At 32.9% G+C, this 20,122-nt stretch overlaps 1 protein-coding gene and 1 non-coding gene across 2 annotated transcripts; one reads left to right on the top strand and one right to left on the bottom strand.

Annotated features, from left to right (window-relative positions):
* Positions 1-662: 662 nt before the first annotated feature.
* Positions 663-2,151, bottom strand: LOC138313333 (alpha-(1,3)-fucosyltransferase C-like). The gene has a single exon (XM_069253823.1). It carries the CDS (start codon positions 2,017-2,019, stop codon positions 937-939), a length of 1,083 nt encoding a protein of 360 aa, XP_069109924.1. The 5' UTR covers positions 2,020-2,151; the 3' UTR covers positions 663-936.
* A 17,698-nt stretch (positions 2,152-19,849) lies between these two features.
* Trnat-agu (transfer RNA threonine (anticodon AGU)) lies at positions 19,850-19,922 on the top strand. Its single transcript has one exon. It is a non-coding gene; the product is annotated as a tRNA-Thr (tRNA).
* The last annotated feature ends 200 nt before the right edge of the window (positions 19,923-20,122 follow it).

Here is a 20,122-nt window from a genome sequence, read left to right as displayed (position 1 = left end):
AAGATGCAAACAATGGAATATGTGTTAAAAATATCACGAAATATTTCATGTATGGAAAATTGACTTCTAGACGTGGATTTCATCGAATTTATTTCAAAATGGCGGAGTATTATAATTGTAAAAGCGCAATAAAACGTCGAGGTATGAAAGAAAAATACTATTTCATAAGTTGATATGAAGGATAGGGATATTCTACCCTCGGGATCACAAAATGTTGCAAAACCCTCGGCAAGCCTCGGGTTTTACTACATTTTATGACCCTCGGGTAGAATATCCCTATCCTTCATATCCACATATGAAAGAGTCTTATAATCAGTGCTATCATTGAAACATCTTAGAATACACTTGTCTACCAGTTTGTTTCATTCGTGTAGATAAAATGCAAACTAGTTAACAAAGACATATTTGTTTGTGAATGATATCGTATAAGGTACCAATTTTATATGTAAAAAAAATCTTTTGTTTAAGGAACTGACTAGCATTTCCTTTGTTTTTCTTAATAAACACATACTGTGGCGATATATGCGAAACACTGGGATAAACAGTAAAAGTGAAGCATTATACATAGACTCCATCGGATTGAAAACATATCGACCAAAAGTTTCTAACATAACTTTCAGTTTATCCTACGAGATACAGTCCTAAAAATATTACAATTCCAATTGAAATTCCAATCACCGATTTTCTGCAGTGACAGAAACATTATAGTGTTTTTTATTCCAGTACAGTGTTCCTATTGAACAATAGAATTTCCAAGAATATAAATATGGTTCTTTATTCGGGTCAAAATTTATACAAATGCTAGTTTAATTTCGCCATCATAAAATATTTCGCAAAATTTTGAAAAACCATCCCAGTGAAAACTATTGGCTTGAGGATATGGAAAAATAGAAAAAGAAAAACTCGTTTCTCTATGGTTGTACTGATATGTCATTATTATAAATCTGTAGGGCCGTGGCATGCCTGTTTTCCTCCGGGTGATATATGCCACGCTGCTATATCCCTATAAATACGTCTATGATTTTCAGTATTATGTAAACGTTCACATAAACTACAAAATGCAGAATTCCAGTCGCTGAACATATCCTCTGAATAGTAATTCTGTTTCCATTTAAGATATTCCAGATATGCAGTCTTGTTCCCCGATAACATTTTCATGTGCTCCGCTAACTCCTTGACAGACTTGAAGTCAGAGGTGTGAAGATATGAGTGAGGTGGATGAAACATGGAAGCGTTCCCCCCATCTCGTATTACAGGTACGATAGGGTGCTGCATTACGCGATGGAGAGATTTTTCAGTCGTGTAATCTAAACAAAGAGAGTTTTCTAAGGAAAGGAAAAATTTATATTCCAAAAGCACTTCACTAAAGCAATCCGATTTCACTAATCCAGAAACATTAAAACTATTCTTATAACGTCCACCATTATCACATTTCTGCATTCTTCGTCCGCATGAACCGAAGATATCTACTTGGATGCCATGTGATTGTAACGCTTTAATAAACTGTAAACGTTTACTAACAACGGGGCAATGGCTAATGAATACCACAGCTGTCTTGTGTTTCTTTTCAAATATATCATCCAATTCCTTTTGGCTGTATTTTAGTTTTATTCTTTTCCTGAAATAACCATGAGCGATAGGAAAATCAGCATCCCGTCGATACGTCATGGTCCAGTTCACTTTGCTTTTAAGAGCATGAAAACATTTGGTCTGAAAATAATAATTTGGTGTTTCAAATTCAGCAAATATCCACACTTGTCCCGGTGGCTTAGTCGGAGGACAGTAACGCATGTCTCTCGGTTTGAATATTATAGCGTCAATGTTCTCCATGGGAACAGTTCCAGTTGTAACAATACAAGAAGAAACCGCACATTTTTCGAATTTCTTCGACGTTCCCCAAGTTTCTAAAATCCAGTCAGTGAACACATGAAAAAACTTGGGATTGTAGAAATAAATATTTTTAAATTTCCTCTTAACAGTTGTGGTCACGACTGACGAATTCGTGACATTATACGCCATTATCTGGGGTATGTATGTATATTTAGATCTTCCATCTATGTTGATAATTTGGAGATAATATTGCCCAGCAATGATAGATATAACAGCGATAAAAAGTACAAAACCGACGAGTAGCTTGTTCAATCGTGAAACTACCCGAGACATCTTTCCTGAAAAAAAAAACGAAAAAAACACATATGCAACATAGTTTAGATATAGAAACATTTTTCCTTACATTAAATATGTTTTATACAGACACTGATCACGTAACTGTAGGATGCCTTATTATCATACTATGTAGCAAAGGATATCACACACAAAGGATATTGAATGGGTGTTATTTTTAAGTATATCTAAGGAAAAGTTTTATATTTTTTTTTTTTTGCAATCTTTCGCGAACAAATATTAAAGGTAAAATTTTGTATGAAATAAGTGAATCACAAAAATGTTTTGCATACTATTGTATAAGTGAATGTTGACATTTTTCTTGCTGTCCTCGAATCCTAATTCCGAGAAATCACTTCTTCCTAATGTGGTTATGTCATCTCGTGTCACTGCTAATTGAAAACGCTACATGTGATTAATTCACTATTGGTAGGAGAAATTACAGTGACAACAAGTTGAAACTTGGGGATCTTATCTATTTTTGTTGAAACGGATGTGCTATCATCTTAGTGACGGCATTTTGTATAGATGTGTATAATGAGTTTGAAAGGAAAATTATCGCTCTTTCCAATAGTGGTTACCGGGGTTTTTTTTGTGAATACGTGCTGGAAATGTGAATTTAACCGCTAAAGCTAGGTGGGGTAGAAGTTTGAGTCGGGGAGCTTTCCACCCTGTACATGTAAAGAACAATGTCGAGTATACTTTTAGTGTATTTTAGTCTAGAGCCCTAAAACATCTAAAATGGTCTTTGGACACTCTTTTAGGTCCATAATTATATAAAAAGTAACTAATTATCATACCCCTATGTGAGCGGTATAATCTTAGAGAAATCACATGGTCGATGTTCTTACGTTATTGTTTGTATTTACCTGTATATGTTTCTGACAGATAATTATTTAGATATATCTTCAGTATATGACCTCATCCTTGTTCAATTGCCGCCAATTTGCATGACGTCAAATTCCTCACATATCAAAGTATGTATAATGTTATATTTCCTGAAAACGATTCTAGCATCAATAGGCTTGGATAGATAGATGCATTTTTATACCAAAGCGCACAATCTTTTGTCGAATTGGACAATACTCACAGTTTCATATAAACGCGTTTTCGATACTTGGACAACATGTACAGTTGGACTCCTAACCATTAAAGGACCTGTTCGTTTACCACGGATATTTGATCACGTATTTCAGAGTTGGATTTTCAAATACTGAACAACAACTGTGAAAATCAGTCAAACTGTTGACTTCTATGTTGGGTCGCCGTCTATAAGTGTAAATGTATAACGATAACAACGCTTCAAACTGAACAATACAAAAAATCTTTCGTAAAGTGTATGTCACTTTAACCGGAGGTTTGCCACGATCTAGCATAATTTTGAAAAGGCTGTTGCAAGTTCGAATCCCATGTGGGGCAGTTGCCAGGTACTGACCACTGGTCATTGGTTTTTCGCCGCGTGCTCCCGTTTCCTCCACCAAAATGACACAACCTTAAATGACCCTGGCTGTCAATAGGACGTTAAAATAATACTACCTAACCTCGTATTCCTGTTTTCTCAAAGCAATGATAATTTCTTGATATATTGTCATGTTTTAGGTATCTTTTCACATGTTTACCTATAAAAGCAAGATGGGAGGCGAGGCAGCTCTAGATATTCTCACCATTCGTCTAATAGTTCGTCAACGTGAAATATGTCGGACTGTTTATTTTGGGAGACTGCAGTATGTTCATGTTTTATCTCCTTGTAATCGTGGAACGCTTGCCCATTGTACACTTATATCTTACAAAGCGTGTCACGAAGACACCGAACAAGCACAGTCCACCCGCTCACACCAAAATGACAAACCAGTCGTCCCATGGCCTTAATTCTTAAAATATAAACTTTATCCTTTTTCCTAAATCAAGTCGCCTTTTACAATCATGCAATAGGGACAGCAGGTAGAATTATAACGCCTTACCTGCAGAGCATTTGTACATCACCAATAGTGCTACAAGGATTGTGGAGTGTCAAACAGAGATATTTTTATAGAGGCAAATGTTTTGTATTTAAAACGCATGTATAACCTTTTCTTTCATACCTACGGGTGAAATACTGGCTGGTCTAGGGCAATACACTCATGCCGCCTGGAGCTGTATTGCATGGCTACCCATGCCATAAAGCGGTACAATTTTAACATTTTTTTCCACAAACTTGACTGGTTTTACCGTAAAAGATGCAAACAACTGAATTTTTGTTGAAAATATCACGTAATTTTTCATGTATGAACAATTGACTTTCAGCCGCGCACTTCTTCAAATTTATTTCAAAATGGCGGCATATTATAGTTGTAAAATTGCAATAAAACGTTGAGTTATGAAAGAAAAATACTCTTTCATAAGTGGATATGAAGGACGGGGATATTCTACCTCGGGCAGAATATCCCTATCCTTCATATTCACATATGAAAGAGTCTTATATTATTATACGATCCTATTGAACAATGAAACATATTTTTTAAACAATATAAACATTTCTTATCGTTAAGCCGATTAAATGCATCGTAAATATTTTTCAGTATCATTTTTCACTAAAGCCTACATTGTACCACAAGCAGACGAAAATGTGTATTGCTTGTCCTCTGATATTTATATATACCCCTTCCCCTTCCTAGTGTGTCGTCAGGGCAATGTTTTTTGTGTATTATTATCCACATTGGCATATCCATTTCATGTTTTATATTCCATACGGATTTAATCTTTAATCTATTTATTATCTTAATTCTGTAAATTCTACATTTTTTCCACTACTTGTTATCATCCATTACCTAAGCATTGTTTCATGCATGTCGATATGAGGATTGGAATATTCTCGTGGTAGAAAAAATTATAACTATCCTTTATTTTCACATAAAGTATGAGTGTTTTATTTTGCCGTGCTTCATTTATAGTAAAACTTATATAACTAGCATTTTACAAAGAAAATCTGTTGACGCAGTGACGACACGGGTTTGTATTGCGTAAGTAGCCATACAATGCAGCCTTGGTCAACACCAGTGTATAGCATTGGATAAACCAATATTACACCGGTAGGTATGAGAGATATTTCTATATTAAGGCGTTCAATTTGAAGCACACATATCCTAATCCATTCTTGTTTAAGCTAATTTCTCTGGAACGAACCAACCGAGGAATATTAATTATTCATTAACATCATTACACGTACAGAGCATACCCTATATCCTTGATCTAAATCTGCCTCGCCAAGGGAAAATCTATAATGAAATATTTCAATATTTTTTACAGTATAATGTGCTTCACTCTCACCACCACACCACACAAATAAACCAGTTTTTGACTTCCCATTAATAGTCATGGATTGGTGACCATGCATTGAAAAATTATAAACAGCGTTCTCAGTATGGCTATACAGTTTATCACACGCCAGCAAGTCTATCGAATATATTCTGTTTTTTGCATTGAATAACCAGACGTAGAATAGTAGTCCAAAACAATCAACATACATCATAATACGACAAAGAGTTCTACAAAGTGATCTGTATTGTATAGCTTAAGGTAGATACATACATGTCATTTAAATAAACCACAAACTGCTTTGACCAAATAGTCTTTATAAACAACAAAAAACATAGAGACTACAGCTAAATACAATGTCTACTATGGTAATTGTCACAAGAGATCTTCGATAATGTATATATAGATGAACATGTATAGGAACTAATTTACCTTTCGGTTTTCAGCCCCTGATTAATTCCTTTCGAGCGTCCTAGTCATTCAACCAGCGTCGTTGTACTACTGACGCTCGCATACAAGCTTTTCTACCGAGTTGTATCGAGCTTTACACATGAGCGCTCACGGGTATCAATATAGATCATGGTAGGAAAACTGGCGTTTACTGTGTGCAAACCAGCCATTAGAATGCATGGTAGTTACAGAATGATGTTAGGTACGATGCACGTACCCAGCCTACTATGTTTCGACCCCATTAGTGTGCACCTGTCTAAACCAGATTGCAACTATATGGTATTTAGAGATGAGCAGATTGCATGTATGTTTAGCTTTAATGAGTGCAACCTGTTTGTCACAAAACAATCATTGTCCGGGTATGAGTGCACATATGTCAATCCACGTGCTTTATATACTTGTTGGTACTGTTTTAGAATCCAGGTAGGGACATTATATGATATCCCTTGGATACAACAGCGGGTCTTGAGCTATGATTTACGGTATTGTTTAATCCCAATCGATTTGAAGAAGATATTTTATTGCTATTAGGAGTAATATGATTGGTCACAAGTTATACAGGAAGTCCGTTCCCTAGAAATCAAACATGCGTTTTTTAAAGTCAAGATGGCACTTACAATTATTTACAATGCTTATTACACGGGGGTCGAATTTCGTTGCATGAAGTGTGGGAATAGCGAACGCCGAAATAAGATGTTTGTTTGAAAAAAAAAATCAGTATGCATGTGATCAAGGAAAATGTTCAATACTTTCTCACGATTACAAAAGTTAATGTAAAATAGATATCTATAGTATAGTATATATACACAAAACTTTGATACTAACTTAAAATTCTTCTTACAAGAAGAATAAAATGATGTTGAAAAGAAGAAAAAACCAGTAAGTCCCCAACTTCGATAATTCAATTGTAGTCGCTGTACTACTCTGAAAAATAATTCCCCAGCAAGCACTTAACAATTATTAAACGTTTAAATCTGGTTGATATTAGGTCATTACGCCGATGAAACGCTTCAACGTTTAAATCTGTTTGATATTAGGTCATTACGTTGATAAATGTTGTTTTTAACGTTTAAACAATGTCAAATTTTTAAGCGTTAAACGTTTGTGGAAATCTGGCATAGAAACAACGTTTTTCAACTTTTCCAACATTGCGAAACATTGATGAGATATAGTTTACTCAATGACCAGATTTCAACAAAAATATATTTTAAATCAAACCCATTTTTGTTATATTTTTGTTAGTTTTCATTGATAAAATAAGAACCATTCCCAATCTGAAGATGTTTTACTAAACAATGTTAATTCACTTTATTGAAAAAAAATATTTTTACAATAAAGAGTATAAAATAAAAACATTTTGGATATCAACGTCGACTATTTCTACATGCAATATCTGCATTTAAGCTCTGCCATCTGATATGACAAGCTTACTAGGTTCTGCCGATTGATGCCTGTTACTTCCTGTGTTTGTATACTACGGTAGAGGAGCGACGTCTAGCGGCGACATTAGATATCTTTTATCATGTACATATAGATAAACAACTTCCGATTCGTTGTTTCTGGACAGTATACTGACCAACGGTCACTTGCATTGCCTGGTTTTTTTTTTTTTTTTTTTTCATTGCCCGATCTGAGTTGATTGGGGAATGGACCTCTAGCTATAGGTTTGTTAATTACATACTGGACAGGCAGATTTTAATTTTCACCTGGAGTAGCATCTTATTACATAAATACATAGATTAGATTTTTTCGCAGTGAAATATAATATTGTATGGTGAACATAAACGAGATATACTTCACTGCGATGAAAATAGCAATTGTGATATTTTCACTTTGAACAATCATTGACAATGAAAATGCATGTTAATATTTTGATCGTTATCTCATCATTTTGTACGCAAAAAGGATGTCATATTTTTTTGTAGAAATATAATGCTATTCTTACAAAAATACGATGTAATAATCGCAAGGGCAAAAAACTGCAAAATACAAAGGCGGAATAATCTTTGGCAAAACTAGTAGTACTTCTGTAAATGGAAGGGAGAAAATAATGTGATTAATAAAATATTCATTATTTTTGCATGAATACCAGTAATATTTCATTTCATGAGGTGGTAACTTTACAATATCAAAGTTTCCACATTACTCGATGAAATAAAAGTGGTATTTATCAATATAATCTGTTCTATACAACAATCAGACTCAATCTACAGTAAAAAAAATAGTGGTTCAATAATTTAAAAAATCAGAATTAATTATAAATTCGAAAAGGTTATATACGATGTTTTATTTTTACAGAAGCACTTTATGTCAATGAATTGGGGGATTAATAGATATGACCATACATTTCCTGGGAGTCCTACAAATCCTTACGTATTATGCGGGTTTCGTATTTTATTATAAATGCATATCAATTAATATCATGTAACTGGTATTATTTGTAGAACTATTCAATGAGGGGAATTTGTATTCTATTTCTATTTTTATCTAAAAAAATACATTATGACATAAATGGTTATATCAAGGTACGTTGTATCACACAATGTTTTAAAAAATGAAAAGTCAGTCCAATATTAAAAAAATAAACTACAGTATATGCATGTATAATATGATATATGAAACATTTTTCTATAAAAAGATCAATTATCTAAATCAATGAATAAAATCATTATTCTTTTTTTTTTTTTTTTTTTTATTCATTTTTTTTTCAAAAAATATACACATCACAACATATACAGAAGATACATGAAAGACGAGTACAATCGAAGTTACATTTGTAGAGTTATTTCAAATTGAATATTTTAACGTATGTACATACATATATTTACATGTAATTTATTAACGTAACAAATACACACACACATTCACATAAACGGTCTATCAAGAGTTATTTCCCTTCATACAGATGTAATGAGCAATTGAACTAGGGGAGACAACTCTTGATAAAAAATTACACCAAAGACAGGACAAAAAAAAAATTAAAAAAAAGAGGGGGGGGGGGGAGTTAACCTAGGTCACAGATCTTTCAAAAAATTTTTAAAATGTTACTGTTTATAAATTTAACCAATTTTGTAATTCTGCAAGTGCTTGTGGTTTCCGCTTTAAATTACTGTTGGATATTATAATCCTGTGGGCTTTTAGTTCAAATTTAATATGATTTTTAGACTGTTTAAAGTGAGTTCTTTTTCTAGACATTTGCAGTTTGTAAATGTATTGTTTTACTAGAAGCAGTATCAAATTTTCAATATGGAAATTAGTATTTGTACTATCTTGTTTGCCGAAGATAAAATCCTGTTTTTCGAATCTAAGACTTAAATTATTAGTAATTATAGAAATTCTTAATTGTTCAATTAAATTTGATACATTATCACAGTCCCAAAATATATGAGTGATTGTTTCTGGATGTGTTTTACAAAATGTACATAGATTGTTGTTTGATTTACCAATTCTTAAAAGAAATGTTTTTGTAGTTAGTATTCTGTGATTTATTCGGAATTGTAACCATTGAAGCTTTGAGCTAGTAGTATCATTAAAAGGTTGTTTATAAATATTTCCCCATTCATCCCGATCAATTTCAAAATTTTGATTCCATTTATTTTGAGCAGTAGGTATAACTTCATTTTTAATTAAAACATTATACATAATGTATATATATTTTGAACACCTTTTTTACAACTTAAAATCAATTTGAGGTTTATTGGTATGTTAGGAAGAGTTATATTTTTTTCAGAGTCAAAACTTTGTTGATTGTTTCTGATGACATGATTAATGGCATTTTTCATACCCTGATATTCTAGAAAATTGGTCTGAATATTATACGTTTCACGAAATTCTTCTAGACTATATATGGATTTGTCTGTTTTCAAAATTATAGATAAATATAACACCCTTTTCATACCATAACTTCTTAAAAATAACTTTTGATTTATTCTGATTTCATTATTAAACCAAATAGGGTTTTCTAAAATATTTGTTTTGTAAATATTACTTGAACTGAACTTAAGGTCGTACACCAAGCCTCTAGATCATCTCTCCAAAATAATTTTTTACAATTTTTAGATTGTTTTTTTTATGTGTTCAATTCCAGTATTCGCTAATTTTTGTTTGTCAAATAGAGACCTTAGAATAATATCCCAGTTTCCTTCTTCACAAATTCTTCTTATCCATGATACTTTTAGAGCAGTTATAAACGATTTTAGATGAATCATTTTAAGCCCCCCTTCCTCATATTTTTTAATAATTACATCTCTTTTAATTTGATCCGGTTTACCATTCCATAAAAAATCAAAGCAGACAATTAATTTGTTTAATATACAAGTTATCAGGATTTGGAAGCGATATAAATAAGTGGTTGAACTGGGATATTAGTAAGGTTTTTATTACAGCTATTTTGCAAATTGGTGTAAGAATTCTTTTGTTCCAAATTGAAATTAGTGATTTTAGTTTTGCAAGTTTTTTGTCGAAATTCAGTTGGATTATTCTGCTTAGATCTACATCATATTCAATACCCAATAGATTAAAGCGTGTGGTTCCCCATTTTAAGTTAAGATTAGAATTAAATGTATTATTACTGTACTTCATACTGCCAATCCAAATTACCTGGGTCTTGCAGAAATTCATTTTAAACCAGATATATTAGCATATAAATTTAGTGATTTGAGAGTTTGATCTAAATACTTTTTGAGCCATCTAAAATAAAAGACGTGTTATCAGCAATTGAGATAATATAATTTAATCTTCATGTAATAGTAAACCTTTAATATTTTTCATTATTTCTTAGTTGTATTGATAAAATATCTGCACATACAATAAAATATATGAAGAGACGGGGTCACCTTGACGACAGCCTCGCTCTATATGGAAAACGTTGGACAGATTTCCCCCAATATTTACTGCTGACTGTATATCATTTCTAAAGAGTTTTATCCACTTGATTATTGTAGGACCAAAATTAAAGTATTTTAGAGTTTTATCAATAAAGTTCCAGGATACAGAGTCGAAAGCTTTTATTTTCTTCTGTATATTGCATAACATCAAATATTAACCTTGTGTTTTCGCCAATGTATCTTCCAGGGATGAATCCAGTTTGATTATTGCTAATTAATTTACTGATTACCTTTTTGAATCGATCTGCTATTGCGCCTGATGATAATTTATATATATTATTTAAAAGTGTTATCGGCCTCCAATTACTTAATTTATCGCGGGGTTTATTGCCTTTTGGAATGCATGTAATTATTCCTTGTTTTTGAGTTATTGAAAGTTCTGATGTGCTAAAACTATAATTAAGTGATCTTAAAACAAATGGTCCCAATTGCTTCCAAAATATTTTCAAAAATTCCACTGTAAAACCGTCAGAGCCAGGACTTTTATCATTTTTCATTTTTAGCAGTGTGTTGTTTAATTCATTTATTGTAAGGGGTCCTTCAATATTTAAAGATTCTTGCTCTGATAATTTAGGAACAGTATAAGATTCTAGAAGTTGTTCAAGATTGACATTACTTAGTGTGATATTTTCTTTATATAAGTTATTATAGTAATTTTCAGATTCATGAAGAATTTGTTTTTATCCGAGATAACCGTTCCATCTTCTTTAGTTATGTAAGGAATAATTTTACTAGTATAGTTGCGGTAAAGTAAAATTCTACCGTGTAAATGCTACATGTAGATGCGGTACCAGCAATAGTCGTGTTCAATTTGAATATTTGACAACATGTCGTGTATGTCGACCATGATTTTACTTTAAAAACTCTAACTGGCTAGCATTTTCTTTATCTTTCAACTACACGTGGTTTTTTTTTTAAATAAAACCGGAAGCGAAGTTGATTGGCTGCCGTTTGCTCTACTAAATGTGTACACGGCATACATTAAAAATGTGTGAAATAGAAGGGTCTCGGAAGTATTTCATTGTACACAGTTGTTTAATTTCATAAATGGGATGTAACATGGGGGCAAAGGAGTACATAAGATCCCAATATATAGGTATGTGTACGTTTTCCCGGCATTGCATGGACGATATATTAGAAATATGCCGCTGACGACGTAGCGTAGGCCAAATCTGGCCTACGATTTCACATTTTTAAGAGGTACCGCGAGCTGACTATATATTAGGGGGGGGGGGGAGCCTAATGATATAGGCAGGTTTAGCGGACTAGTGTTTGGTACGCACAACATTCCGGTTTGGTAGAGTCATTAGTATACGGTTTGGTTTGACAACCTGGTTAAATTTTATTCACAAACAGGGAGCTGCAAAGCGTGGTATAATCCACAGGGGGCCAACTTAATGAAAATGGATATTGTCCTATATTTTTTGTATTTTGAAGATGGACTATATATATATGACAGTCATGTGATTTTCTTTCAAAAAATACAAGATTTGAAAAATTATTTTAAAAATCGGGATATTTACTATAAAACAGACACTGTCGTCCATTTCTCTGATACGTCTTTCCAATCGGAACGCTGTTTCACTAGATTTAGAGCAGTTGAACAACCGAAATGCGATATAACACCACAGTCAGTAAATTCTGGAGGATTAGATATAAGCTATTTAATAAAAATGAACACTCGAATAAGCATCGTTCGTTTCGCCCTGTAGATAACAGCTCCACTTCACGGCTGCCTTTCATGACAATAATTGCCAACCCCCCCTTTAAGGTGAGATGATAATGTTAATAAATTGGTATAAAAAATAGAAGGACAAGTGGTTGATCGTTTTTGTTCTATCCTAATTCTTCATTCAACATCTTATATCATTGAAATGCATCCGATATCTTGAGATATTTTCATGTTTCCACGCATTTTCTCAATTTTGTACGGAAATACGATCCAGGTTACATGTTCTCATTTTCACATACAGTTGTGGGACACATTAAAATTCAAAGCTTCCAATGTTCTAATTTTTAATAGGTTTTGATAAACAAATGAAATAATATCGAGTTTTTGAAGCAATTTAGCACGTACCCCTCTCATTTTTGGGCACAATTTTTTCCGGAAGTAGATACCACGTACATTTGGACACTTTGAATTTTTATAAACAAACTAGAGTAAAATGATAAAAATATCGTCACATACAAATTCTGTGATATCTTGAGACATATCCTATGTCAATAATTTTCAATAACGTTATTAAGGCTGTAGACGTGTTGTTGTGTAAACATTTGCTTGTTAGTTTGTTATTTGTAAGTTGTTGTTTTTTTATTTATTTCTGTGTTGTTTTTTTCGATATACATGTGACCACATGTTGGTGGCTCTTACATCGCTTTTGTATGGCAAATGTCTGTAATACTTAACAGATATAACGGATATATGAAATTATCCTATTGATATAATTATTTGACATTTTAAACATTGAAATTTAGTTATATTGCAAAAAAAGTAAGAAGAAGAAAAAACGATTACAATTTAAATAAATTTAAAATGCATAGTTTCAGTAGATTCGGTAGAGGATATTAGGCTTAGCACTGATATATCCATCCAATATGATGACAAAATTCGACATGACTCATACATCAAATCGCAAGTAATCGACAGTATAATCACTAGGAATCGTAAAGTCAAATTTGTCATGACCAACTATAAACCATAGAGTAGCCCCACATTAAAAACCAAGAGTATAGAATTTCCAGTTAATCATTTCACAAAAATATAATTAGGTTGTCTCTCCATACAAAATATTCTTATCTCCATATATTGGAGTCATTCCTTAATCCGTCCAAAGTGTTATAGGAATTACAAAAAAAACTCTTCTACGAGCAATGGACCCACGCACCAACTTTTTAAAAAAATATATATATAATGTCAACCCTTGAAATACTCTTCAAAAATCGAAAGGTTGAAATTCCAAATGGTATAGCAATACGATTAATAAAGTATACTATGTACGCTGTATGTTCATTACAAACAATAAAACTTACTTATCTGACTTCCATTAGAACCGGTGTACATTTGTATTTTCGGAATATGTGCAAATTTTAATGTTCTCTTTTAAATATTTTTTTATTTTTAACTTGAAGTAAAAAAAATAATAAAAAAAAATTCGAAGCTTAAACCTTTCAATGGTGGTAATGGTGTAAAGTAAGTAACTTTTGTAACTGAAGAAAAATACCTATCCGCCTGCATCTGTTTTTGATAGTGAAAAAATACCGTTTGTCGGCGGTGAAGCATCTTTAAAGATATAAATATCTTAAATGATTACTGCTTCACGAAAAAAAAATCATTGTTAAAGCTGACAATGCAAGTTAAAATTATTAACATGATTTTTTTTTAAAGAAGTATACTCGTTTTTCCAAGAATCGTTTATGAGACATTCCCCGATTGAGGACAGCCATTTTTGTTTTACATTCCGACGACTCACCGACCCCTTATAAAGCGCGTGAATCGACACACGCGCGCTCATTTATGTACCTATACACCTAGCAGTCCACAGGTTATATCACCTACAAATAGGTAAACAAAACCCTCACCTGTAAAACTATATGGGACTTTTTTTAGCAAGAAAACATGTCAACTCCTCTAAGTTGGCATTTAGATGTTTCTCAAAATAAAATTCCAACGCAAGTGAATAGAAATCCAAAAATAATCCGTCCACATATCTCCACGTATATCGTCGTACCCGACGCACTCAACTGACCATATACACGTGATTACGTACCTGACCCGAACGAGCGACAACTATCAAGGACACACACGTGTCGTTGTACATGTACGTGTAAAACTTAGTGTATATTGAAGTGTTTTATTAGTTCGTATTGGACATATGTTGGGATATAGCTGACAATACATTCATCTATTACTTCAATGAAATATTGTCAGGTGAGTGCAGTGTTTATTTTCAATTTGACATTGTTATTTGCAATATCGGGGCATGTGTATCTGAGACAAGATATGTTTAGAATGATACACGTGTGTCAAGTGTCCCGTGCTTTATATAAGGGGTTGGCCAGTGAAGGTTACTAAGCAGAGCAAAAGAAAAATGGCTGCCACTTCCTTAGATACCACACTGTCATAACTAGGGGATGTCTCAGAAACAATTTTTGAGAAAAAAAATTTCGTTAATATTTTTAGGGCGAGCAGAAGTACGCTCGCCCTATTGTTTTCCTTGTCGTGTGTAGAGTCTGTGTACATCCGTTATGCCTAGTGCGCATGAAATACCGGAAGTGAGATCTACGTATTGAATAACTATATTCTGTTGGTCTTTGGCTTATGGTTACATACACAGCTTATGATTTCATAAACATAAATTAAATATTAACTCTTTTGCAACGATTTACATATGCAATTGTCAGTAATCAAGAACGTACCTGGATTAAACACTTATCACAAAAATACGTTTGGAACTGGAAGCGTATAATCATAAAAAACGCTTGCATCTCTCTATATATTCAAGCACCTCACCGATTTTGTACACCGATGTGCATTAAGGTTTAAATAGTCGATAAAGGATTATGGAACTGGAAGCGTATAAACATAAAAACGCTTGTATCGCTCAAGAAATCCAAGCACCTCACCGATGATGTATTAAAAAGGTTCAAATAGTCGATAAATAGACGCATTGTGAAGCGCATTATCATACGAGTGAAACAAAAAAAAGACAATATAAAATATCAGTCTGGGTGTCTGAGCTCTAGATCTAATGTACCCCAGAAAGGCGTTCAAGCGTGGCACAGGTGAGTCACCATGTGCACAGAGACTAGACAGTGTTCTAGCGGACGACTATTTTGAACAGCGAATCAAGTCTTGAGTCTATCGTATCAATATCTATATAATAATAAACACGCTTCTATGTAACAAAGAACACACTTAACAAAGTTCAAAGGTATTTCACATTTAAAGTTCTGATGAAGTAAAGGAATGTATCTATTACAATACACCAAGGGTGTAAACCATCTCCTTGCAATAGTCCCACAGATAATGAGCGAAAGTGCTATGTACACGGGGACACCTGTTGCCGAGGATTATTTCATACTGGAAACTAAGGTTAGGAAGTAGTTAGCGAGCACTTAATGTCTAACAGACATATTTCTAGTTTTTTTTTAAATTTCAACTGCATGTTTTTAACTTGCATTGTCAGCTTTAAAATACGGAATTTTTCACAATGAACAATTTCGCACAAATTATCACATATTAACCTGTGTACTCTTATACAGCTATTATTAAAGTATGAAGTCATGTGTGGAAACATTATACACATCGTAATACTGTCTGAGTATGGTGTTTTAGTGTTATCATTGCCTACATCTAGAAATCTATGTGGTATATGAAGCATGAACGCCTCATATATATCGAGGTGTATGTGTTATGGTTGAGTACATCTAAGTTTTATTACAATTCTATCTAAAACATATTCCAGGGCTCGAATTTCAGGCTGTTTTACTTGCTTTTTGCAAGTAGATATACCAGAATAGCAAGTGAAAAAAATATGCACTTGCTTATATTAGCAAGTGGTTTTTTATCAGGGACAACTGTAAAAATGGCATAATGATTGTGAAAAATTGTTTTTAAATGGAAAATATGGGGGCCCAGTTCTTACAATAATGTTGTTGATATATAGACGTATCAACATCAATCCGCCATCTTGAAATTTTAGAGTTATCCTCCCCTTGATCGGAGTAAAGACACTTCCGGTTTTCATTGCGCAATATAGAAACAGCTTACAACTACCTGCATTTTTGAGTAACTTTGAAACGATTTTCCCCGATTTGTGACACGTGTTGTTGGTAATACTGTTTGGACTGCATATTTTTTTTATATGTATGTGTTTTTTCTCGTAAATATTGGATAGTTTCCCCACTTTTTCGTTCATTTTTTTAAGTGGGCGTGGCCGATATTAAAAGTTTTAGTGGAGGGTCTTCACGACTTCACGAGTCCTATCCTACGTCTTCCATCTTTCTCGAGACTGTATTAAAGCATGGTGAAATTAGCATGTGATAATATCCACTGATCACTGTAAAAAATCAACGTTAAAAAAAGAAACTCTGTGGTTTCACTAGCAACTTGAAAATTATGATGTCCCTCTGCAAACTGTTTTGGCCTATTGATCAGTGCAATGGTCACTGGTTTTTGTTATACATGTAGTGCAAGTTGATGGTTACATTTAAAAGTAATTCATAAGTGCATGATCACAAATACACTACAAAACAATTAATCAGCTTGTTACATTTACATACACATGGACTTCAAGTTGGTATATTTTACAAGGTTTAACATCTGTAATAATTTTGTAAAAGTTAAATATAATTCTAAAACATATATTCCGAGCCGGTTGTGACTTTACACGACAAATGCTCCACATGCAATAATTATAAAAGCTGATTTCCATTTTGTTTGACACTCTTGTAAACAAAAAATCCAATGAAGCAAATAGGTCATCATTTTTTATCAAAGGAGGAAGTCAAATAAACCAAGGAGTAAACATATATTTTTGAACATGTACATATACGAGCTGTTATCACTTATTTGTAGTATCTGATCGAACACGAATATATTAAGTCTTATATATATCAATCACAAATACATGAACTATATATTTTATGATGGGTACGAGTTCGCCAAATTCCATGAGTACGGGTTAGCCATGATTGGTTGCGAGTTCGCCAAATGTGGGTACGAGTTTGTTTGGGTACGAAATTGAATGGGCAAGGGATTACCATAATTCGATCCAAATTAGTAACTGACAACTTAGAACGCACTGTGGAAATGGACATGTACCTTTCATTGATTATAGGCAATTAATGGCTATTATAATATAGGATTCTTTCATGTCACTTGGAATTATATTTACTCAAAACCTAATACAACTTGTCCATATCTTGTAAGTGTCATCATTCAAACAAATGAATACTGTGTAGTTGCTGTATTTGAAGTGGACACAGAGAGAATATACTGTAGATTAAGGATTTTTTTTCTCATTATAAACAGCACCCTTCAATCCAAAAGTCTAAATAGGATGACACTTGTGTATACATAGATTTCTTTTCTGCACCCTAGGATCTGGAAATAAAACTGTTAAAACTTACCATCACTGTTTTGTCAATGTTTCTGCTACTTGGAATAGTTTGAAACAATTGTTTATGTGAAAACAAATCTTAAATGGATTATTTGACTTGTACTTTGAAATGTTTGCTTTCTTCTGAAAGACTTGGTAAATGATGATAGTCTTTTCATTCAAATCAGAAATATTTAATGCCATATCATGATCCCTTTAGGTAGATAAATGTATTATTATTATTTATATTCAAAATGAAATACACATGCACTCTTTACACATACTTCATAGCACTTTATTTAGATATACATGTATGAATCCTTATGTGCACATAGTTTCAAATAAAACCAATTTGAATTGACCTACATGTAAATCTTAAAAAGTTGATAAGCTGATGACAACAAAAGGTAATCAGTGGTAGGTGTTGCTGTCTAAATGAAGAGGAAGCTGAAAGAATGTACATATTTGTACTTATGTGTGTTTGTTTATGTGAATTGTATTCCACTGCTTTCATGAAGAAGTTAAACTGTTATCTCTTTCATTTTATGTGGTTATATATTAGAGTAGATTGTCAGCAATTAAAGATGCTCCACCGCTGACAAATGGTATTTTTTCACTATCAAAAACAGGAACAGACGATTTTGTATTTTTCTTCAGTTACAAAAGTTACTTACTTTACACCATTACCACCATTGAAAAGCTTGAGCTTCTCATTTTACTTCAAGTTAAAAATATGAAAAATAATTAATTGCATCTCGAAAAAATTCCGTGGCACTATATCCTATATGGAATGACGTAATGATTGCGCATGCACCAAAGGCAAACTAAATTATCATATGTTATTTTTTGTGCTATTTAGGCATATATGTACAAGATTTAACGCCAATTATTGTTCAAATGATGAATATCATTTATGCTCTGTCGGCGGTGGAGCATCTTTAAGCAAATTATTTATTTATTTATAATTTGATGATAAACTATATACAAATGATAAATGCATATACATCAAACCATACTGTGTTACAAATACACTTTGATGATGCATGATACTGCAGCTATTGATGTAAAAATGCATATAATAAAGTTGGTTTTTTTACTTTTTAGAACATAGTACATTGTAACTATGCTAGAAATCCATCTATACATTAATCACATTTTAGCCAGAATGGTACCTTCAAACTTCAGAAAACACAGAATCGGAGATCCTATATATAAAAAACTGGAAAGAAAACCTGGCTTATATACACGTTACATGTATTGTATATATTTTTTATTTGTTGGATATAAATACATGTACAATACACTCAGGTTCAGGTTAATCAAACTTCTTTAGTGATTGATATGCATCTTAGGAGATTTTTTATTGTAAATTTCTTGTGAAATTACTGATGCTAGCAAACTGCCCAAACCAAAAGAAAACTATCTTCAAATCTTGATATTTGCAATTATTTTTTTCAAGCTGACAGAAATCTTGTGTATCTAGCCTCACTGCATTGTCTCTTTAGTAAGGGATATGGCCATGACAGCGACACATAGGAAAACTGCCAAACAAAATTACACTATGCGTATTATGTAACGAACATCATAAATAATGATGATTGTATGAGAATTTGAAGACATAATTGTTTGTTATTTGATTTGGAATACAGATGGAAAATACATTAGAAATTTATGAGAAAATGATTCTTTTAGGTACACTTTCAGACATAACCTATGATCTTTTTCTAATCAGTGACATTTTCCCACCCATTTCTTCCAGAAATGGTTAATTATTTTTCAGGTTAGTTTATAAGTGTTCAAGCCCTTGGTTTGAAGATTTTATTGCTTTCAGCTGGCTGTGACATTGTCTTAGGACTATTATAAACCAAAGTCTTAGAAGTAAACATACATGTACATTGTAATAACCAAATATGCATTATATATTTGTAGCGGGATTAGACTGGGGCGATCATCGGTGACCAGATAGCTCAGTTGGTAGAGCACTCGGCTAGTGTTCTGAGGGTCCCGGGTTCGAATCCCGGTCTGGCCGCTACATTTTCTCCTGTATATATACCAGGGATCAAATCTAGGTTGTGGGGAAAACTATGGTCCTTTTCAAAATTGGGAAAAGTTTATAATAGCTGCATTATCGGATATTTGACCATTCTCATTTTGGTAGAAATAATCATTTTGAACTGTTATAACACCTAGAATGTTATTGCAGGATTCAGTAAACAGATTTTTAAGCTC

This window comes from Argopecten irradians, unplaced genomic scaffold, assembly GCF_041381155.1.
Source record: "Argopecten irradians isolate NY unplaced genomic scaffold, Ai_NY scaffold_0657, whole genome shotgun sequence".
Taxonomy (NCBI): Eukaryota; Metazoa; Mollusca; class Bivalvia; order Pectinida; family Pectinidae; genus Argopecten; species Argopecten irradians.
This window is presented reverse-complemented; position numbering and strand designations above follow the sequence as displayed.

Coding starts and splice junctions, on each gene's coding strand:
- LOC138313333 (XM_069253823.1), bottom strand. CDS start 2,019: ATGGCGTATAATGTCACGAATTCGTCAGTCGTGACCACAACTGTTAAG.